The 24,664-nt window shown below is 39.3% G+C and overlaps 1 protein-coding gene across 13 annotated transcripts in view; it reads right to left on the reverse strand.

Annotated features, from left to right (window-relative positions):
• The window catches only part of TENM3 (teneurin transmembrane protein 3), a 711,055-nt gene that overhangs the window by 81,101 nt on the left and 605,290 nt on the right, over positions 1-24,664 (reverse strand). For all 13 annotated transcript variants that reach the window (XM_061585249.1, XM_061585250.1, XM_061585255.1 and 10 more), the window contains 3 exons: positions 11,895-12,162; positions 10,697-10,840; positions 6,498-6,747 (listed from right to left, as the gene is read on the reverse strand). In XM_061585249.1, coding sequence (XP_061441233.1) covers positions 6,498-6,747; positions 10,697-10,840; positions 11,895-12,162 — 662 coding nt within the window. The remainder of the gene's footprint in view (positions 1-6,497; positions 6,748-10,696; positions 10,841-11,894; positions 12,163-24,664) is intronic.

Here is a 24,664-nt window from a genome sequence, read left to right on the forward strand (position 1 = left end):
TAAAAAAAACTTCCATAAGGAAGAAAGCCAACATGAGGCAGTGTAACCAGAAGCTGAGTGAATTTCAACAGAAACCAGACACAATAATAAAAAAAAATCTGGATCTCTGGGGACATGGGTAATGAAACAGAAGAGAGCAGGAGAAAGTCTGAAATTAAGATGAAGCATGCATAAGAATTAGGGTTTCCTAATGTCACCCTGCATTTGGCATGACACATTTGGCATGCAAATAATACATCTAGCAAAGAATTCCACACTGTTCCCTCCTCCCTTCATTCTAGCCAATGGCAACCACTGTGATCACGAAATAGCAAGCAAAGTGCTGTCCATGCTGTTTTCTCCCCTCTTGAAAGATGTGCCTAGCCATAATTCAGTGTGAATCATCTACAGTTTGGTCTTATGAACAGTCTGCGTCTGTATTGGAATTGCTTTTTAAAATGTTTTTAAAGCTTTTTAAAAGATGTTTTTAAAGATATATTGTTTTAATATGTTTTTAAAGTTGTTTTGTTTTGTTGTTGTTGTTGTTATGTGCCTTCAAGTCTACCACGACCTATGGCAACCCTATGAATCAGCGACCTCCAATAGCATCTGTCATGAACCACCCTGTTCAGATCTTGTAAGTTCAGGTCTGTGGCTTCCTTTATGGAATCAATCCATCTCTTGTTTGGCCTTCCTCTTTTTCTACTCCCTTCTGTTTTTCCCAGCATTACTGTCTTTTCTAGGGATTCATGTCTTCTCATTATGTGTCCAAAGTATGCTAACCTCAGTTTCATCATTTTAGCTTCTAGTGACGGTTCTGGTTTACTTTGTTCTAACACCCAATTATTTGTCTTTTTCGCAGTCCATGGTATGCGCAAAGCTCTCCTCCAACACCACATTTCAAAGGAGTTGATTCTTCTCTTATCCACTTTTTTCACCGTCCAACTTTCACATCCATACATAGAGATCGGGAATACCATGGTCTGAATGATCCTGACTTTAGCGTTCAGTGATACATCTTTGCATTTGAGGGCCTTTTCTAGTTCTCTCATAGCTGCCCTCTCCAGTCCTAGCCTTCTTCTGATTTCTTGACTATTGTCTCCATTTTGGTTAATGACTGTGCCAAGGTATTGATAATCCTTGGCAAGTTCAATGTCCTCATTGTCAACTGTAAAGTTACATAAATCTTCTGTTGTCACTATTTTAGTCTTTTTGACGTTCAGCTGTAGTCCTGCTTTTGTGCTTTCCTCTTTAACTTTCATCAGCATTCATTTCAAATTGTTACTGGTTTCTGCTAGTAGTATGGTATCATCTGCATATCTTAAATTATTGATATTTCTCCCTCCAATTTTCAGACCTCCTTCATCTTGGTCCAATCCCGCTTTCCGTATATGTTCTGCGTATAGATTAAACAAATAGGGTGATAAAAAACACCCGTCTCACACCCTTTCCAATTGCGAACTAATTGGTTTCTCCATATTCTGTCCATTCAGTAGCCTCCTGTCCAGAGTATAGGTTGCACATCAGGACAGTCAGATGCTGTGGCACCCCCATTTCTTTTAAAGCATCCCATAGTTTTTCATGGTTTAAATTTCCCTTTCATTTCTCTAATCTTTTGGAATAGGGCTCTTGTTCTTCCCTTTTTGTTGTCCTCTTCTATTTCTGTACAATAACTATTGTAATAGTTCTCTTTGACCCTATGTAGTCGCTGTATTGTTGCATTTAGGGTTCTGACTGTGTTTCTATCTCTTTTTCCTTTTGCTTTCCTTCTCTCTTTAACCATTTGAAGAGTTTCTTCAGTCATCCATTGAGGTCTTTCTCTCTTTTTAATTAGAGGTACTGTCTTTTTACATTCTTCCCTGATAATGTCTCTGACTTCACTCTATAGTTCTGGTTCTCTGTCAAGTAAATTTAAAGCCTCAAATCTGTTCCTTATTTGATCTTTATATTCTTCTGGGATGTTATTTAAATTGTATTTTGACATTATGATTGCTTTGTTGTTCTTTAACTTTACTCTGATTTTCGATACAACCAGTTCATGATCTGTACCGCAGTCTGCTCCTGGTCTTGTTTTCGCAGAAAGTATGAAACTTCTCCATCTTCTGCTACCAATTATATAATCAATTTGATTCCTATATTGACCATTTGGTGATGTCCACGTGTACAGTCATCTTTTCGGTTGCTCAAAAAATGCGTTTGAAAGAAACAAATTATTGCCTTCACAGAATTCAGTAAGTCTTTTTCCTGCTTCATTTCTGTCTCCTAAGCCCCATTTCCCCACAATTCCTAATTCTTCTCTGTTCCCTACTTTTGCATTCCAGTCCCCCATGATTATCAGAACATCTTGTTTGGGTGTGTTATCAATTTCTTCCTGTACTTCTGTGTAAAATCTTTCCAATTCCTCTTCTGCTGCATTTGCCGTTGGAGCAGACTTGGACGATGGTTACGTTAATAGGTTTCCTGTTTAATATCATTGGTATCACTCACTCAGACCTTGTGTTGTAGCTCCTAATTGCTTTTGCTACATCACTTCTCACTATTAAAGCAACCCCGTTTCTTCTTAATTTCTCATTTCCTGCATAAAATATTTTGTAGTTGCCTGATTGAAAATGTCCCATTCCCGTCCATTTTAATTCACTCACACCAAGTATTGTAATGTTGATATGTTCCATTTCTTGCTTGACAATCTCTAGCTGTCCCTGGTTCATGCTTCTCACATTCCATGTTCCTATTGTGTGCATCTTACAACTCCAGACTCTCCTTTCCCATCTGTGCGCATCAGCCTCTGGGCTTCCTTTCGGCTTTGACCCAGCTGCGTCATTAGTCACAGCGCTACTCGTACCTGTCCATTGTTCTTCCCCAGTAGCTTGGTGAGTGCCTTCTGACCTGGGGGTCTCATCTTCCAGCACTATTTTGTATTGCATTTTGGATACTTTGTTCATAGGGTTTTCATGGTAAGAGGTATTGAGAGGTGGTTTACCATTGCCTTCCTCTGAGTTTTGTTTTAATATATTTAAAAGTCTGTTTTCAAGATGTTTTAGAGTGTTTTTAGTATTTTGTTTGCTGCCCTGGGCTCCTTCTGGGAGCAAGGGTGGGATATAAATTAAATAAGTAAATAAATAAAAAGCCTTATACAGAGTTAGACCTTGGTTATTTATACAGCCACGAGAGTGGCTGTATACTATAGCCAGCGTGGATTTTTCACATTCCACAATGTTAAATTGTAAATACTCCCCATGCCATTCTGATGCTTCCCATAAGGTCATTTCAAAACAAAACCTTACAAAACTTATCCTGGGAAGCATAGTTTGTGAAGGGTGCTGAGAGGAGACTCCTATTCCACTGACAGAGCTCCAGTGGCCAGACTGGTTTAACAGCCAGCCACTCTGACTGAAGGTCTGTGAGGTGAACAGGGCATCTCCTAGCAACTCTCAGTACCCTTCACTAAATACACTTCCCAGAATTCTTTGAGAGAAGCCATGACTGTCCAAAGTGAAATAAAGGCCTGGTGTGGATGTGGCCAGGGACAGCTTTGGTTTAAATTTGGGTGGGAGGCTACATGTGCCTGCTGTAGAATAAAAAGGTGGGGGAAATCCTGAAAAAGAATGATACTGTTCACAATGTTTCCTTTTGGAAAGGAAAGGGTTTTCCCCTCTGCCCAGTGCCCACCCACCCAATCTCCTCCCCTCCCCTCCCCCTCACCCCCAGCTCAGTGTTGGACTATGACCCGGGAGACCAGGGTTCAAATCCCCACACAGCCATGAAGCTGACTGGGTGACCTTGGGCCATTCACTGCCTCTCAGCCTCAGAGGAAGGCAATGGTAAAACCGCCACTGAATACCATTTACCATGAAAACCCTATTCAAAGGGTAGCCACAAGTTCAGTCAACTTAAAGGCAGTCCATTTCCATTTTCAAACATGATTGCCACAGAAATAAATCCCATCGAACTCAAAAAGTATGTAAATGATCAAACTAGGGTTGCCAGGCCCAGCCTCGAAGAGGTCTTCTGTATCTTTAAAAGTTGTGCAGGAGGAAGGGAGAACTTCACCTTGTGGTTTTTCCCATTATAGTGTTGCAAGAAAATTTGTACTTGGCTGAATTTTCTCTTTTCTTAAAGATACAAAATTATTCTCAGGCCCTGAGCCTGGCAACCCTAGATCAAACCCACCCTCCCTTCTCCCTCCTATCCCCTCCCTCTTGCCCCTTCCCTCTCCTTTCCTTTGCCCCTCCCTCCCCATCTCCTTCCAATCCCATCTTTTCCTTCCCCTTCCCCCTCCCCAAGGTCAGTTTTACCTATCTTAAGCATGATTGCATGGAAGTAAATACCATTGACCTCTATAAGCGTGCAAATGATCAAATTTGCCCTCCCCTCCCCCTTCCTTTGCCCCCTCCAATACACTCCTTCCCCTTTCCCCTCCTCCTCCCCCATGGTCAGTTTTTCCTACCCTAACCATGACTGCATAGGAGTAAATCCCATTGAACTCAATAAACATGCAAATGATCAGACCTGCTTTTCCCCTCCTTCCCCTCTCCTCTCCCTCCTCCCCCTCTTCCTTCTTCCTCCTCCCCTGCTCACTCCAGCCCTCCCTCCCTCCCTCTCCCTTGATCAGTTTTACCTATCCTAAGCATGATTGCACAGGAGTAAATCGCAAACTCAAACATGCAAATGATCAAACCTGTCCTCCTCCCCTTCCCCTCCTGCCTGCTCCCATCCCAGTCCTCCCCTCTGCCTTTCCTCCCCTCCCTCTTCATCCCCTCCCCATCCCCTGTGGTCAGTTTCACCTATCCTAAGCATGATTGCAGGGTAGTAAATCCCACTGAACGCAATAAGCATGCAAATGATCAATCCATTCTCAGCTTGCACAGGATCCTATTTCTTACCTCCCGGATTAAAAAGCAGAGAAATTCACGAATAGGCAAAAAACCTTGCCATTTAAGAATGTACCTATAGCCCACAGATATTTCTATCACACTTTTAAAAGCAGGGAAATTGGGCAGCAGTGAATGCACCAGGGCAGCAGGAGACCTGAACTCCTTTCTGAGATATTGGACTGCCCTACAAATTTGTCAAAATGCAAACACCATTTCGGTTGGTCTTTCCCCATCCAATAGACTTCCTGTGTAGCTTGGAAGAATTGCTCCCTTGTTGCACTCACTACAGCTGCCCAATTTCCCTGCTTTTTAAAGTTTGATAGAAACATCTGTGGGCTACAGGTACATTCTTAAACAGCAAGGTTTTTTGCCTATGAGTGAATGTATTCTTTACACTGACTGGCAACATCTCTCTAAGATAGGAGTCTTTCCTAGCTCTACCAGGACATGCCAGGAATTGCTGTGCCACTGAGCTACAGCCATTCCTGTTCTCCACTAAGAAACGTAAGCATGTTCCACACATAACATGCACATTACTTGATTTCTGTTCCCTGATGACTGGCAGCTGACTGTATGAATGGACTCCATTTTCCATTTAAACACACAGCATTAAAGTTACGGAAAGGCAAAATGAAAGTTCTCTGTGTGGCATTCATGTTGTGGAAGGAGAGGACGATGATAAGGGGAGGGTGGAGGTGAATGAGTGAGACAGGGATAGTGAAGGACATCATGAAAGAAAAATAGGAGCAATGCCTTACAGATAGACTGGGAAGGGGAAACAAAAAGTGAAGGAGAGCAAGCAACATTTTACTTATTTAGTCATTTTAGACAGTTATACCCTATCCTTTCAATGACTTTCCTGGGGTCGCTTATGATAAAATACAACTATTTTAACTAAGACAGGGAAATAATTTGGCTTATATCGAATCATAGCAATTTTCCAAACACACACTTTCTTTCATCATAGAACCCAAGGCGGCATATATACGGTTCCCAGACAGTCTCCCATCCAGGCACCGACCAGACTCAGACCTTCTTAGCTTCAGCAAGGTGGTGGTCTTACATGCCTTCAGACCATAGCCTAGGACTATGACTTAAGGCAAAACTAGTTGTTTTTATAGAGAACTCCTTACTTATGATCATAACAGTTTTCACAGCATTTTTGAATGTATTTGTTCCTTCTTTTTTTAAAGGAAATAATACTTTGAACTAAAAAATTATGAACATGCTTAAAATGCTTACCTATGTCTAAAATCTTTATTTCTTGGTGGGAAGGCAAGAAAAGGAAGAGTAAAAAGAACAGTATTAGAAAAAAAAGTTAGAGGAAGCATTGTTAAAAGAGGAACAGTAAATAGGTAAAAGAGGAACAGTAAATAGGTAATGATGCTGATAAGACTGCTGATTGCAATTCTGTTCAATCATTTTTACCGTCTGAATAGCTGAGATATTTTGACAGCTATCTGCATGAGTAAATGGCTTGAGAAAATGACCTATATTTCTTCAACTTCATTTTAAAATATTATTTGTCAAGCATTTGCTTTTTTATTACATTGTTCACTTGTATAAGGAAACATGGTATCACAAAACGACTGATTCATCATATTATCCTCAAACCAAATGTTTTAAGACTAGGAAAAGATATACCTTAGTTCAAGAACACTTGTTACATTTCCAGATGGGAATATCCGTCGAACGTAGTTAAAATCCCCTACATACAGGCTTCCATCTATACCACAAGCTAAAGCAACTGGAGCCAAGAGCTTATTGCCATCCGCTTGACCATTGCAACTTGGGCAAGAAATGCTACGGCGTCGACCATTGCCCATTATACTACTGACAACCGGTGGCTGCTGAGAGATGAACTGATTTTCCCCATTGCCTTTGTAGAGGATTCCTGAAGAAAACACAAATATTTCCCATATCAATGGAATGTTTTTGCAGTTACAAGTTTTGAACAGAAAATTCTGAAAATATTGAGGCTATATTGCAAAAGTGTTCAAATCAAGAGTGCTCATGAGAAAACACTGATATTCAGGAGCAGCTTGTCCATAAGGATTGGAGGCTGCTGTCTAGAATTGGCAATTTAGAAGCCTATTGTGCATGTGGCAGTCCTATGTATGGCTGCCCTTTCATTTCCACACCATGAATGGAACTTCTTGTGAAAAGGTAGCAAAATATCAGAGCACCCAGAACTGGACAAAAAAGTTTATCAAATCTTTTTAATAGTAATTTTCTATGAAAAGTTAGCAAATGCTGTGTTGTTGGACAAGTAGAAGTTGGCATAATTGGAGTTTGGAATCTTAGTACTAGGTACAGTTAGCCTAATCCAACAGGGGGCAATGCATGTACAAATGAGTACTGTGCATGTGTTTCTTAAGTCTGTGCCTGTGCAACCCATGCTGGGTTGCTTTCAAAAACACCAATCTTCTATTTGTGAACTGAATACAGTTCTATGCTCCTTCTCTTTCCTCCCAAATAGACAACTTGTACTATTCAAGATCACTTGACTGTGTACTTGTAGCCCTGTCTCCCAGACTGAGGTTTTCAGCCCTGGGAAACACACACAGTACCAATTTTCATGCATATTTCCCCCAGTTAGATGAATGTTATTTGGAGTGATGCATTCCTGATCTTTCATCCTGTTCTACTAGAATAAATTGCAAACATACATGCTGTTATATGTCACATACCCACAACATTATACCAGTAAACTATTATTGTATATAAGCTTTCTGACAGCCTCAATTTCCCATTGCAAAATGGTCTTATTGAATGCACAATAATAAGTCAGCTTTGGTAGCAGAGCATGGCTCTATAATGTATCTGCAGTTCTGTACTCGTATGTCAAACATAACAAAAATGTTTTGGCAGGCACCTGCCCTTTAAACCAAATTCTGCTTTAAGGCATCAGCAATCATTGGGAAAAAACAAAGTATTTTTCCAGCATCGTTTTTATGGCCTTCACGGGAAATGTGGGGAAGCAATATATGTGCCTAATGTTAGGCTTTCACGGTGAAAACTATATTCTGTTAGGCATTACCACAATCCTCATTATTACCTAGATCGATTACTCAAGCAAGGTCACTGTGAGAACTGTCAGCTATTATAGTTACACTCATGCCACAGTAAATCTCAGTGTGGACTCTCTCCATGCAAACCACGTCACTTTGTATATAGTAATATTTGTTTTATTGATCAAGGGTACAACATTTCCAAGATAATGTTGCTGCTAATGATTATACTCTTGCCCCAAAATAACTGTTAAAATATATTTCAGAAGTTTTATGACAGCTTTCTCCACCATAAGGTTACTTTTAAGTTGAATTTCAACAGGTAAATATTTTCCAAAAGCATAACATGTTCTCAGGGCTGAGCCAATTACTTTTCTAATGCCATGCAATCTGATAAAGGTAACTACCAGAGGATATCTGCAATGTGAAATAAGGGGAAATGAAAATGGCTTATGAAATGAAAAAGGAAAGCCACATAAACAAGGCTGCATCATAACAGCACACAGAATACATTTTCCTAAGAAAACTTTTAACGAGAATGCACTAATGGAAACTGAAATCCCCTTCGTATGATTACATCAGTTATGACAATCAAGAAACCCTAATTTTGCTGAAATAGCTGAGTTCTATAATTTTCATCAGAGGTATCACACAAGTAAGCATTCAGCACTATGGCACCTGATTTATTCTGTCATTACTTTGAAAAATTGTCCCTTCACATCTCTGTTCTATTACTACAGGAGGGAAAGATGAACATTAGAATATTTATTGCAGTGATTCAAGGTGTCCGTATAAACACCTGTCACTGTCTTTGCTATTCTGTGAATAAATTTCCCTAGTTCATCCACCCTGTCATTACAAGTAGCAACTTCATTTATTCAATTAGACAGGCATCACTTTGAAAAGTCATTATTTGTCAGATAGTCTCCTGGGCATAAATTTAAACAAGCTGCTGACTCACCTTATGAACAGAAACTACTGAACAACAACAAAAAAAGGAAAAGGAACATACATATTCTTTATTCTTACCTGTTTGGTGCCAGTTCCATCGCAAGTTGAACTGGTAGTCAAAACACTACACCTTTCATTTATTAAACCTTATTTATTAAACTCGAATGTCATTCATTTCCTTTACTAAACATCTATGTGTCATTGCTGCCTGCAGTTATATAGCAGACACATTTCACTGCAAAACTGGCAGCATTCCAGCAACAAGAGAATTATTACCTCCATGTAACTTGCAATGTATTTTTGAATATGAAAGAAAATGTACATGCTATTGCGATTGTGGCTGGAGCCACGCGGCCATAGAAGTCCCAGTATATTTTAGCTTCTTTTAAACTGTTTGAATTAAGATGTCGCCCAGGGCTCCAAAAAAACCTATTTATTTGAAACAAATACGTTCTCTGATACATCAGATATATTTACTTGGATGCTAGACCAATAGATTTCAAAGGAACGTGTGCCTTGTAAGTGTACTTAGGATCACAGTTTAGCAAAATAAGGGGAAAAATCACTGGTGGTAGCAGGGGAGAAATAAGGTTGGAGAAAGCTAGTCAAGCAGGAAACACCAGGAAGGAAAAATGGGTTTTATCAGAAATTTAAAGAAAATAATTGCAGCAGGTGAGATGTTTCAAGGGAGAAAAATCCAGAGATAATGAGCAGCCAAATAAAATGTACCCAGATAAGGGCTGGAATTAAAAATTCTAGAATCAGAAAGAAGAAATGAAGAGAGCAAGGAGGTAAATAAGAAGAAAAGGGAGAAGACTGATGCATTGGAGTAAAAGAATTAAGACACGTAAATATGAGCAAAGGAAGGTTAAGTGAGGAAGAACCAATGCAACAAATGAAAAAGAGAAGGAAAATGTATGAGCTGGTTGGGACAGAACATCAGGTGTGGAGCACAGGGGCCCCACTTAATTAGATGCTTTTTAGCTTTGAATAGAAATGGTGTTGGGGATGAGCACGGTTGATGTCTATTTCCTGCATACCAGTGCCAACTGTGCCAATTCGGTTGTGGACTAAAAATCTTTTCCTACAAGAATGTATTTGTATGAAATATGTTCCTCCTGCAAATTTTGAATCTGCAATGAAATACTTAGGAAACACCCATTTGTTTCATTGGAATACAGGAGTAACAATGCTAGTGAGACAATACAGGAGTAATAATGCTTAGTGGTTAGAGCAGCCTTTCCCAACCAGTGTGCCTCCAGATGTTGTTGGACCACAACTCCCATCATCCTCAGCCATCATTTCCAATGGCTGAGGCTGATGAGAGTTGTGGTCCAACAACATCTGGAGGCACACCAGTTGGGAAAGGCTGGGTTAGAGTGTTGGACTATGATCTGGGAGACCAGGGTTCGAATCCCCACACAGCCATGAAACTCACTGGGTGACCTTGAGCCAGTCACTGCCTCTCAGCCTCAGAGGAAGACAATGGTAAAACCACCTCTGAATACCGTTTACCATGAAAACTCTATTCATAGGGTCACCATAAGTCGGAATCGACTTGAAGGCAGTCCATGTCATTTTTCAATGCTAGTTGTACTTGCCACTTTCTGTGGAAACATGTCTGCTGTGGGATAGGACTAGGCACAACAGAGTGTTTTTATGTAGTGTGAAGAGGAAAACATTTCATGATTTGGGCATGGGCTAAAGTTATGCTTATAAATTCAACATTAAATCAAATTAAATAATAATGATAGGATAGTGCTGAATGTGAACTACTCATAACTTTTGTACGACAGACTATGAATTAATAATATTGTTAATATGTGCTGAGAAAGAAGAGTATTAAGATAAAATAGTAATATTAACACTCATATAACTTACCATTTTGAACATCCAGGACATGATGCTTATCTAGTGTCCAGCCGCCCATGTTGGAGGCATCCAATTCATAGCCTTGTAAAATGGCTGTCCTTTTTTCCCAAAGTGTTAGATCCAAACAAGATTCATATTCATAACCGACAGATACTGGAATCAAAAATAAAATTATTTATTAAAATATTTTTAACCACCCTTCGTCTCAAGATACCTGATGCTTAGTGTGAAGGCCTGAAGAGGGATTCTAAGTACTTTGGATGAACAGGGTTCCCAACCGTGGGGGGTTTCTAAGAATGCTAACAGAATTCACTTAGAAACCCTCTTCAGACCTTCTTACTAAACATGCAAAAGGTTGGAAGAACAATCCATGTACTGGGGGCATGGTTTGTGTGCATACCCCTGCCCCCATTCAACGTTTGAGTCTCAGCATGTTCTAGTGAACACCTTTACAGGGCTGCATAAACAGCCTGTGTTTCTTGCTTTTAGAAAGATATCAGAGTAGTTTTGCCCGAGTCAGCTTTGGATACAAACTAGAAGGAACACATATCTGTAGGTTTCATCATTTTTTTTGCAGGATGGAGGTAGTGCACCTGTATGGCATGCACAGTGAGAGGTAGTTCAAGAGTCCCAAGTCCCAGAGGCACTGCATTTTGTTTAGCTCTAGCAGTTTTTCAGGGAACAAATATTAATCTGCAATTGGAGTTTCAGTCAATTAATTGTACTGACTGATTAAAGCTTGAAGCTCTACATACACTTGATATATTGATGTTACCTTGAAATAATGTAAAGCCCTGAGTTGGTGAAAAATATCAGATGTTTAACAGCAATTTAAGGCATTTAAAATCATTTTGTTTTTTGAAAGCATCACAGGCACAGTAAGACTTTTTCTGCAAAAATGATAGTGCAAGTATTTTACCCATGTTATTCTTCAAGTTCAGTTATTTCCAGATAGTAGTTTGGTCTGATATGAAATGTCATCTCTTTTTAATTTTTTTTAAATTACAAAATATTTCAGCTCTAAGATCAGACCCCAGGTCAAGTTTACAACAATAGATGTACTGTCTGCATTTAAAAGTTTACATTCATTCTACCCAACATACTACAATATTGAACTTCTCCAATATCTTAATTGTAAAACATTTTCTATGTTTTCAAGATAACAAAGAAACAACCTCACACACACAACAAAACAAATAAAACCTACCAACAGCTTCAGATAAACCATAGACCTTTTGATTATATGCATCAGTTTTATCCCATATGAATGTGTAAGCCAAATTTGGGGATGCAGGAAACCATTTTTGGAAAAGTCTTCCCACCACTGCCACCATGAGATGCACCTTCATTAAGTTAAACGGTATCACCGACTGCGTCATGGTGATCTTAAGAACAGATTTATACCCTGCTGCTCTGGAACTTAAATACGACAGTTTCAAATCAGTTCCTGGGATTGTGGTCTCTTCATGTAGGACCTTAAAAAAAAAAGAACAGAAAAATGACAAGTTAATCTGAACTAGCAAGAACTTTACTGCATGTGATTGATTAGCAACTATCAGAGCTACATTTTCTATAGGAATATTTAAGCAACAGTAATATGCTTAGATTTATTACCTAACTTTTTGAAGAATGAACTGACAGTATGAATATGTGCAAATGTTTTTGCATACATATTTCCTACAATAATTGCAACATTAATGGTCATACTACCAGAAAAATAACTGTCACATACAGTATACACACCTGTACAAAGTTCTGTAAAAGAGAATGGGCCAATTCAGATTTAACAATCCTAGCTTCCTAAAACATTGTTCAGAAAGCAAGGAATGAATGCAACCCCCTGCCTGCCTTTTAATGTGGCAGCTCCAAATTTCTTTACAGATTTGACCCTTCACTTCAGAAGGAGGTCAGAGAAATGAATACGAGTAAGAAGATTCTCTATCCTTTTTTGTCTACCCTGTGGGCTGCTATAAACTCACTTTGACAGCCAACTCAATTCCAGTGAATAACAATTGACAGAGAGAAAACACACACAATTTGGTTTATCTTCACAGGCTTGCCAGAAGCAAGTAGGCTAGATTAAATTTTTCTTACCCAGACTTTCTAAGCAGGTGAGAATTGCTTATCCTGTCACTTCAGCTGGACCTGGAAACACCCTCATTTAGCTAAGATTTCTATCTTAATTTCAAATCAGATAATTTTTTTGGAATGGTATGCTCCAAGCAACTGTGGTTGATGCTTAATGTATCATGCTTAATGACATCACAAAAGCCCGCCCCTTATGGCATCACTAGGGCCTATCTCTGAAATCTCAGGGTTTGGGACACTTCTGACCTAGCAACCCTATCTGGGACCCTCACCTGAAGTAGTGTTGCCCAGAAGTGGCTGGGAGGTTCTAGCAACTTCACTAAGGTTGCCTGCAGATTTTCCTAGTTTCATTTCCTCCATCATCCTTGATATTTAATAAAGTTGTGATCTTTAATCCAAATTGTGCCTTATATTTTCATTCCAGTATGGGGGCAAGTAGCCTTTAATAAATACAATTTGGTCTAAATTCAGTGGGGAAGCAAAAATTGTGGTTAAAACGGTTTGTAGACTACTTTTGGCACTGAAATGGCAGATGTGAATCACTTTTGCAAAGCTTATACAGACCAAAAGATGAGTGCCGTGGCATAACTAGAACAACCTGATATAAGGACACCAATGATTGGACAGAAAAATCACAGGGACTGTGGAATCTTAAACCCCCAGGCCCCACCTCAAGATATGGAGAACCAGTCTAGTTCTTCCAGTATGGGAAATATTAAATGCAGCTCACTCTCTCTTCTTTTATTTCTCTTCTCCTACTTTTTCTCTTTTTAAACATCTTTATTATTATTTAAAATAAGTAAGCAGTTCTTTCCAAAGATGCTTCCCATCATAAGTCAACGTTCTGAAGGGAAAAAAGCTTTAAAGTAACATCACAGAACATTAAAGTACCGAAAAATAATTATAAACATTTACATCAATGTTAGAGTTTTTCCACAAATCCGGATTCCAGAAAACAATCAGTGAATGCCACATGATGATAATTTGGTCTCCCATCTTTCTCACTAATTCAAAAAGTCTGATATTTGTACCATGTCTTCATAATCCTTAGCTTTGTAATTGCTATTTTTATCCTGTGCCAATTTTTTTGCAATTACAATTGTAGTAGCAGTCAGCAAGTCACAGATGAAGGAATAATGGCCTTTTGGAGTAATCTTATTTAATAATCCTAATGAGACAACTAAAGAATTAAGAAGTAATTCATAACATGACATTCAACTATTTTCCTGCAAATTTGGGGGCTAATATTCCTGCTTTTTAGGGCTTTATTCCACTACATGTAGATAACGCTAGTGAAAGTGTAATTATAGCTGTATCAAATATGTTTATTATATATTTTGTTTAATCTATGGGGAGTATGCATTAGCTAAATAATACCTGACAAGCTTTACATTATATTCATGCAAACTGGATACTCTGTTCATAGGGTTTTTGTAGTAAGAGGTATTCAGAGGTGGTTTACCATTGCCTTCCTCTGAGTACCTCGGCACAGTCATTAACCAAAATGGAGACAATAGTCAAGAAATCAGAAGAAGGCTAGGACTGGGGAGGGCATCTGTGAGAGAACTAGAAAAGGTCCTCAAATGCAAAGATGTATCACTGAACACCAAAGTCAGGATCATTCAGGCCATGGCATTCCCAATCTCAATGTATGGATGTGAAAGTTGGACAGTGAAAAAGGCAGATAAGAGAAAAATCAACTTATTTGAAATGTGGTGCTGGAGGAGAGCTTTGCGCATACCATGGACCGCAAAAAAGACAAATAATTGGGTGTTAGAACAAATTAAACCAGAACTGTCACTAGAAGCTAAAATGATGAAACTGAGGTTATCATAGTTTGGACACATAATGAGAAGACATGATTCACTAGAAAAGACAATAATGCTGGGAAAACAGCAGGGAGTAGAAAAAGAGGAAGGCCAAACAAGAGATGGATTGATTCCATAAAGGAAGCCACAGACCTGAACTTACAAGATCTGAACAGGGTGGTTCATGACAGATGCTCTTGGAGGTCGCTGATTCATAGGGTCACCAAAAGTCATAATCGACTTGAAGGCACATAACAACAATAACACGCAAAATGATTAATGTACCTTTAATGAAGTTTTTAAACCAAACAACTTTATAAATTTCCAAGCATACTTTACCACTGATGCTAATGTTACCATCAGTGTCAACAGAAAATATTATCAGATATTTGGGGCAATATTTTATAGCTCTCTCTCTCTCTCATATATATATATATCTACTATATTTATATAGTATGTATATCTATTATATTTATATAGTATGTATATACTTCCTGGGCGATTTCAATGCAAGAGTTGGGCGTGATTTTGCTTTATGGCCAGAAACCACTGGGAAAGAAGGAGTTGGCAATAGCAACCTGAATGGAATTCTACTTCTGACTAAATGTGCAGAGCATAATCTTCTTATTACAAACACACTCTTTCACCAGAAAGATAAATTTAAAATGTCATGGAAGCACCCTCGGTCGAAGCATTGGCATCTCCTGGATTATGTAATTGTCCGTGCCAGAGATTGTCGTGATGTACTCCTCACCAGGGCCATGACAAGTGCTGATGACTGCTGGACAGATCACCAATTAATTCGATCCACTATGGCCATTAATATTGTTCCTCAATGTAGGCTCCAAGGAAGAAAACCAAGGCATAAAATGAACATCCACGCCCTTCAAGATCCTATTAAGTGAGCTTGCTTTCAAACAACTCTCAAGAAACATCTACCTACAGAACTCCCTGAAAACATTGAGGAACACTGGATTAAACTGAAGACTTCCATTATTGCAGCATGTGAACAAACTGTTGGATACCAAACTAAGAAACATCAGGACTGGTTTGATGAGAATGATAGATTGAACATATCATTGACAAGAAATGGAAAGCCTTCCAGATATGGCAAAAAGACATTAACTGTGCTGCTAAGAAAAACATCTATGCCAGTGCAAAGGCTGAGGTCCAAAGAAGAACTAGAGAACTTAAGAACGCCTGGTGGATAAAGAAAGCTCAAGAAACCCAGCATTTTGCAGATGCTCATGATCCACGGGGCTTTTTTAATGCCACAAAGGCTATCTACGGACCAACAAATTATGGTACAAATCCCTTACGTTCAATAGATGGTACCAAACTTCTAAAGGACAAAGAGTCTATTGCACTGCGTTGGAAAGAGCATTACCATGACCTCCTTAATCGTAACTTTATTGTGGCTGATGAGGTCTTCTCGCAAATCCCACAACAACAAATTAGAGATGAGCTTGCAGTATCCCCTAATTTGGATGAAGTCAGTAAAGCCGTTAATCAAATGAAGAATAACACAGCTAGTGGACCTGATGGGATTCCTGCTGAAGTCTTTAAAGAAGGTGGGCCTGAACTTACACAACAACTTCATAAGCTCATTGAAAAAATCTGGATGAGGGAGGAGATCCTGGAAGACTTTAGGGATGCCATAATTATCACTCTTTTCAAGAAGGGTGATAGAACAGATTGTGGGAACTACCGCAGGTAAAATCCTTGCAAGGATCATCGCAAATAGCCTCCTACCTATCTCAGAAGACATCCTCTCTGAATCCCAAAATGGTTTCCGCCCTTCCAGGGGGATAGTGGACATGATCTTCACTGCACGACAGCTTCAAGAAAAATGCAGGGAGCAAAACCGACCTCTGTATATGGCATTTATTGATCTGACTAAGGCCTTTGATACTGTAAATCGAACTGCTCTCTGGACCATCCTTCTGCAAATTGGATGACCTGATAAATTTGTGAATATTTTGCGACTCCTCCATGACAACATGACAGCAACAATTTTGGATAACAATGGCTTTCAAAGTGATCCATTCAAAGTGGGATCAGGCATCAAACAGGGATGTGTCATTGCTCCAACCTTATTTGCTACTTTCATCGCCATGATTCTACACCTTGTTGAGGGGAAACTTCCCACTGGCATGGAAATCACATATCAAATAGATGGAAAGCTTTTTAATCTCAGTAGGCTGAAAGCAAAAAGTAAGGTAACTACAAACTCTGTCATAGAATTTCAATATGCCGATGATAATGTAGTCTCCGCACATTCAGAGGAAGATCTTCAAACTATCCTAAATGTCTTTGCAGAAGCATATGAAAAGCTGGGCCTCTCGCTTAACATCAAAAAACCCAAAGTGCTTCATCAGCAAGTGCGAACCAATCTCTCTGTAGCACCATCAATCCAGCTTAATGGTGTGACGCTGGAGAATGTCGATCACTTTTCTTATCTTGGCAGCCATCTCTCTGTAAAAACTGACATCGACGCTGAAATTCAGCATCGTCTGAGCTCTGCGAGTGCCACATTCTCCTGAATGAAGTGTAGAGTGTTTGAGGATCAGGATATTCACGGGGAGACCAAAATGCTTATTTACAAAGCCACTGTACTACCGACCTTACTGTACGCCTGTGAAACATGGACCATCTATAAACGCCACTCCCAACTTCTTGAAAGATTCCACCAATGCTGCCTCCAGAAAATTCTGCAAATTACTTGGGAAGATAGGCAGACTAATGGTAGATTATTGGAAGAAGCAAAGACCACCAGTGTTGAAACAATGATCCTCCAACATCAACTTCGCTGGACCAGCCATGTTGTTCGAATGCCTGATCACCGTCTTCCAAAGCAGCTCCTTTACTCCCAACTTAAGGATGGAAAATGGAATATCGGTGGACAGCAAAAGAGGTTTAAAGATATTCTCAAAGCTAATCTAAAAAAATGTAACATAAGCATCGAGAGCTGGGAAGCCTTGGCTCATGAGTGTCCCAATTGGAGGTCGGCCATTATCAAAGGTGCTATGGACTTTGAAGAAGCACGAGTACAGGGAGAAAGGGACAAACATGCTAAGCAGAAGGCACGTCAAGCAAATCCTCGTGACCATCTTCCATCTGGAACCTTAAGTCCTCACTGTGGGAGGCTGTGTGGATCCAGAATTGGCCTCCACAGTCACTTAATACATACATATATATATATATATTCCACAGTCACTTAATCCATCTATCTATCTATCTATCTATCTATCTATCTATCTATCTATCTATCTATCTATCTATCTATCTATCTATCTATCTATCTATCTATCTATCTACCTACCTATCTACCTATCTACCTATCTACCTATCTATCTATCTATCTAGATAGATAGATAGATAGATAGATAGATAGATAGATATAGATATACAGTTTTGAAAGCAACAAAGAGAACTTCACTCAAGCTTGCTCTGGATCCCTATAAGGTTTCCGTTAATCGCCTAAAAATATATGAACGTAATTGTGATTAACAAAACAGAGGTTTTTATTGTATTAACAAAACATTTCAGCTTCTGCCTTCATCAGCTGCCAACATACAAATGCTGTTACCAAGGTGGCAGTTATAGAGCTTTGAGGATGGAATGCTCAGAGGGGCTTCCTTTGCAGAAGCTAAGTAGTGGTGGTACTGTCCTCCAGGTTCAGGCCATGTGGTGCCAATGTGTCCAGAGAGTAAATCCAAAAGTTCTCCCTTTTATAGTCAATGCTGCTGGATTAGGTATTCCTTGACCATTTGTCTGTCAAGCTCAAGCTTCAATCCTGCCCCTTCTACTTCATTTCTCCCGGGAGGGTCACAGATCCTTTTTTGGGAGAAGACAGAGCCAAAGTAGGAATTGAGCACTTCAGCCTTTTCTTTGTCATCTGTTATCATTTTGCCATCCTCATTGAGTAGCTGTGCCACAATTTCTTTTCTCTGTCTTTTACTATGGATGTATCTGAAGAAAGCTTTTTTGTTGCTTTTAGCATCCCTCGCTAACCTCAGCTCATTCTCAGCTTTAGCCTTCCTGACACCATCCGTCCAATTCCATGATACCTGCCTGTACTCTTCCTTTGTGGCCTGGCCTTCTTTCCACTTCCTGTATGTGTCTTTTTTTGTTTTCAGGTCATCTCTAAGCTTTTTGTGAAGCCACATTGGCTTCTTCTGCTGTTCCCCCCTTTTTTCCTTGTTGGAATTGCTTGCCATTGCACTTTTAGAATTTCCTTTTTTAGAAACTCCCACCCATCTTGGACTCCTTTTCTCATTAGGGTGGCTTGCCATGGAACCATACTTACAATTGTTCTGAGTTTATTAAAATCAGCTTTCCTGAAGTCCAGGGGACGCGTATGGCTACTCTCAGCTTTTGCTTCTGTTAAAATCAAGAATTCAAGTATGTTGTGGTCACTTTCCCCCAGTTTCCATAACTGCCACTTCATCCACCAAATCATCTCTATTGGTTAGAATCAAGGATAGCTGATCCTCTGGTTGCTTCCTCCACTTTCTGTGGGAGAAAGTTATCTCCAACACAAGTCAGAAATTTCTTGGAGGGGCCATGTTTGGCAGAATTTGTCTTCCAACAGATATCGGGATAATTGAAGTCCCCCATTACTACTACATCATGACTCCTTGAAACATTGGCAATTTGCTTTTCAAAAGTTACATTCCCGTCTTCTCCTTGATTGGGTGGTCGGTAGTAGACTCCAAGCACCACATTCCTTTTATTATTTGCCCCATTAATTTTAATCCAGATACCCTCGGTGGAGCTACCAAGCTCATCTTCCTGTATTTCTGTGCAGGGATATATATTTTTAACATATAGTGCAACTCCACCTCCCTTTTTATTCTTTCTGTTCTTTTTGAACAAGTTATATCCTTCAATTGCTGTATTCCAGTCATGGGAGTCATCCCACCAAGTTTCAGTTATACCTATCAAGTTGTAACTGCCCTCCTGTATTAAGAGTTCAAGTTCGTCCTGCTTGTTTCCCATGCTCTGCGCATTAGTATACAGAAATCAAAGGCAACGTGATTTATGGCTTGGCTTCCTTACTACTTTTTTCTGAGGACTGTTACTGGGTCCTATTAGAACCGATCTCTCTGTGCCCATTACTGTGCACAAGCCTTCATCGGTAGTTACCACCAAGTTTACGTCTCCCCTTAGGATTCAGTTTAAAGCCCTCCTGATGAACCTCTGCATGCTGTGGCCAAACACATTCTTCCAAGTCCTTGTGAGATGCAACCCATCACTTGCCAGCAGTCCATCTTCCAGGAAGTATAGCCCGTGATCCCAGAATCCAAATCTCTCACATCGGCACCGCCTTCGTAGCCATTCATTCACACGGAATATTTTCCTTTCCCTTTGTACTCCTCTTCTAAGTACTGGAAGGATGGATAAAAAACTATCTGGGCCCCAAAGTCCTTGAGTTTCCTTCCCAGAGCTTCATAGTCTGATGTGATTTCTTCATAGCTCTGTTTGGCAGTATCATTTGTTCCCACATGGATGAGGAGAAAGGGATACCTGTCGGTGGGCTTGATGAGTGATCAAATAGTTCTATTTTTATCTTAATTTTAGGATATATATTTTAATAAAGCTAATTACTAAGACAATATAGCACCTTACTGATTCATTGAGTCTGTCAAGGAGAACATATTGTTGTCTACATAAACATGTATTTAAGTTCCTGTTGGTCAGCTTTTATTCCCTTACTGTTTGATCATTTTAATCACAATGGCCAGAAACTCCATGGTAATTGCAAATAATAAAACAGACAAAAGACATTCCTGATGGGCCCCTTTCTGCAAAGCATGGGCAACTTATCCAGTGAGGTTTATAATGGATAGCTTAGAAATATTTAATATAAATGTATCAAACCTTTGAGACAGAAATTGCCACTCAACCTTATTTAAAACTTTTTCAGCACTGACAACCATCTATGTGGCATTTTTCATTTATTGTACTGTGCTGATGGAAAGGTCGTTGATACAGCAGACACTCCAGTTAGTGGAACAGGGAGGTGATTTTTGCACTTCCCCCTCTTCCCAGTGCCACCCTCACGCACTGAGGCCAGCACAACTGCTTCAGTATCTCTACCCTTAGTGTATTACATCATTAGCATATAAGTTACTTTGATATAAATATTTTTTTAAAAGCAGGATCTTGCTTCTAAGATAAACAAGTAAGGGGACTTCATAATCGTACACTGGATTTTTTTCCTAATAGATAAGCAAAAAAGAATAATGTAACTATATATCTTGGAAATAGCAGGCCTTAGCGGCTGGATCAGATTTTCATTATCACAATTTAGTATTTGTTAAAATGCCTAAAATATATTCTATATATCGATAAAGAGTAAATACGTTCCTGCTGTCAGCCTTAGGACCTAATTAAAAACATAAGCTAGGCTGAATATCTCTCCCCTCCCCCCAATCTTGCAGGGCTATTCAAGCTCCACAAAATTCAAAAAACTGCTGAGGAGTGGGCATATTTCAATAATTTCAGGCTTACCTTAAATATGAGGTGACTGAGGTTTTTCCTTCCTTCCCAACTTTTTTTTTAAACAACAATAAAAATATTTGATGCCACTTGACTTCTCTGGCTGCATTCCTGAGACAGAACACCCCTGGGAATGACAGCATATCATTACAAAGTATTGGTCCCGGGAGCATTCTGTCCAAGGAATGTCCTGGAGTGGCCACCTCCTATTGTGTTATAAGTCACTTAGAGACCACTGGGTATGAGGCAACTAACAAATTAATTAATTAAATAATAAAGCAGGATATTTTTTTTTGAAATTTGCCGCTCCACTCCAATGGATAATCCAATGTTCAGGGGCATTATTACCCGAATTCCCTACAAAATTTACAAAAATCACTGGGTTGAATACTGTGGCCCAGCACCTATAAACTCCCTCACACAAATGGGAGTGAGATTTAGAGAGAGAGAACTTTGTCTTTGCTGGCTAAGTCTAACAAGAAAAACAAAAGAATTAGGCTAAAGAAAGTCTGTAAAATAGATAACCAGAAGATGAGAAAGTACTGAGCTACAAATAAAAAGCAGTCAATATAAGAGTGAGATGGGTTTTTTAAATAGGCAGCACTACAAATATCTAAGGCGAGAGCCATATAGAAGGTTTGTCTATCAGCAGCAAAGAGAATATGCATGGAGAAGCACAGCTGGAAAAATGGAATGCCACCTCACTTGTTTTATAGAGATGGGTGGCTCTTCTTTAGAATGTACATTCTAACCACAAGCATCTTTGATTTTGTTGCTTCTAATTACTATATTTTGTAATTTAGTTCTAATTACTAAAAATGATTTTGTTGTATAGCATTTCAAAATATTGCTTTCAGAATATTTACATTGGCAGTTTTCAAGGAAGTTGTTTAAAATAGAAATATTCTTCCCTTTCTCAAGCTAGATGGCTGCCTTAGGGAAAGCTTCCTCATGCATTCTGATCCATATACACTCCTTTCTCATATCAGAAACGCACAATTCAATCTTCTTTTTAGAGCCTTTCTTGCCTGAGAAGAGTGTGTCAGTGATAGTTAGACAAGATAGGCTTCTGTCTTCCATGGATGAAGACAGTCAATCATCTTTATTTCATTCAAGACTTCCAACTGCATTTTTTTTTAAAAAAAATCACACCACTAAAAACTAGAAACCAAAGTTTTAGCTGTAAAGCCACCAAACTTCTAAATTAAGATGGAAAGATTTCTAAAAAGACAACTATAAATCTTGTATCAGGGCAATATGATGCCTTTGAAACATATAAAGCTAAATTCTTAGGGGTGTCAGAGCATCCCTTAGAACTGGAAGGGAAACCTTGGTTAACCCCACATGTTGGCCACCAATTTAAAAAGCAGCTTCAAGACTGTTTTAACCGAAGCTTCTGGGTAGGAACCGTTCAGGAAAGATTGCACTACTCAGCATCATTCCAGTTTAGGAGGTGCACTGGACCAATTTGTGAGTTCAGTAAATAGGTCTGTTGATGCAGAACATAAATGTGAGGGAAGTTGGTTCAGCTTCATTCCCCAAAACTTTGTTCATTTGATGGAACAAAGACAGATTCCACTCATGCTAAAGTTTTCATCTACTCAGGAACACTCAAACACCTCAGGGAAATGTTAAGGGACTGATAGATACTATTTAATTTTATTCAGAATAGCAGTTTCTTACTACTGCTCCTTCTGATTATCAAAGATACCAGTTTGGCCAAAATGCCACCAGTGTGAACATAAATAAGCCGATTTGACACTGTAACTATGTTTACCAAGCAAGAGCCCCCCTTCTCCTAAACAGAACCTTGAAATTGTGGGTTGGGGTTTGGGAACTACAAATGGAAAGCAGCTATGTTCCTTCTTCCCTTTGAAATGCCTCTCTGGCTATTGTTGCAGAGCTATTGTTGCCATTAGGACCAAGCAGAGGCTACAGCTGCTATGGAAAGGGGTCCTGGGTCATGGATGCAAAAAATTTAAAGTAAATGACATCAGGTATGCTGAAAGCAGCCTCAACTGATACTGACATTTGCCCTATTCTTCTTATGTGCCTTGTAAGCACTTCTATGCTATGCATGTGAAGAAAACAAATCCATTCTAGCTCTCCTACTGAACCATCAATGACATCTTTAATTTCATTATTAAAGAGATAAAGTGGGCAGGCTTGTTGGCACATAGTATCTCAATAAACTCTTCTAGCAAATTAATTCACTGAAAGACTGAAGTCTACTTTTAGAATATATAGTAAACAAACTCCATGAGCTGAGGTGGTTATCTCAGAAACTAATGTTTCTTGACAACCCCCACCCCCACCCTGGGCTGCTCTGAAGCTGTGGTCTTTTGGGGAGCTGCATCCCTACGGCTACTCTTAAACACTATTTGTTTATGGCTAAACAGTTTAGAAGGACAGCCAAGAAGCATTTTGACTCTTCTGTTCCAGCACAAGCCAGATCAATTTTCAAAGAAAGCCAGCTTGTTTTCTTAAAACCGTCTTAGCCTGTTCAGCCATACAAACTAGAAAGGGTTCCTTGGTGTTGTCATGCCTTAAGGACTCATGTTATTCCATAGCACTAATAGTACTGAAACTGACTACAGTTGGATGATAGGTTGGAAGATGACACACTCCTAACAACAGAAAAACACCACTCAATTCTCATCTCCCCCTAAAACCTTCCAAGTATATCGCCACTTTTTCACCATCAAAATACACCTCGACATAGTATTAATCAGAAATTATTCCATCTAGCATTAAAGAGGCAATGCCACATCTCACTGTTTTCCGCATTATATCTTCCCAGTCTTACTTTACTCCCAGGCAAAAATTGTATGCTATAGTCAGCATGGGTTTTTCACATTCCACAATGTTACATTAAAAATACCCCCCATGCCATTCTGATGCTTCCCATAAGCTCATTTCAAAGCAAAAGCTTACAAAACTTATAGTCCTGAACTCAGAAACACTTGCTTAACAACCCTCTCAATTTTCATGGCGATACACAAAACAGTCGGAGAGAATTGAGACTTCAAACTGTAAAAAGAGAGAGAGAGAAACGAAAGCCCTTCTGGACTTTTTTCTGTCAAGAGTTCTCATAATTTGTTGAAATTCATTAAAAATCAGCCATGTTCACAGAGTACCTGTAATCCTACTACTGACCTTGCCCCATACTCTGACCTTCATCTTCTGCAGTTTGAAAGATAAAATAATGCCTGGCTGATTTTTAATTAATTTAAGAAATTTTGCATTGAACTGAATGATAGTGTCAGGCATGCTCAGTAAGAACCATCAGTGTTCTAAAAGCCAGACTCACAGCTGCTGGGCTTGCCTAATCAGAGGGCCATACCTATACCAGACCTTTATTCCACTCTGACTCTTGCTTTGCAGTCTTTCCTCAAACCTAATCTTTCCCACCATAAGACCCGTACGCTTTACCATCATGCCCGTTGGTTTGATAATGCCTGCGTGGAAGCGAAGAGAAATTTGAGAAGGATTTATCGCAATTACAGGACCAATAATCTTAACCAACTACCACCGGAATATTATTCCGCAAAATGCTCCTATAAACTTCTCCTAGCCT

The sequence above is a fragment of the Rhineura floridana genome, chromosome 9 (assembly GCF_030035675.1).
Source record: "Rhineura floridana isolate rRhiFlo1 chromosome 9, rRhiFlo1.hap2, whole genome shotgun sequence".
NCBI classification, from domain to species: Eukaryota; Metazoa; Chordata; class Lepidosauria; order Squamata; family Rhineuridae; genus Rhineura; species Rhineura floridana.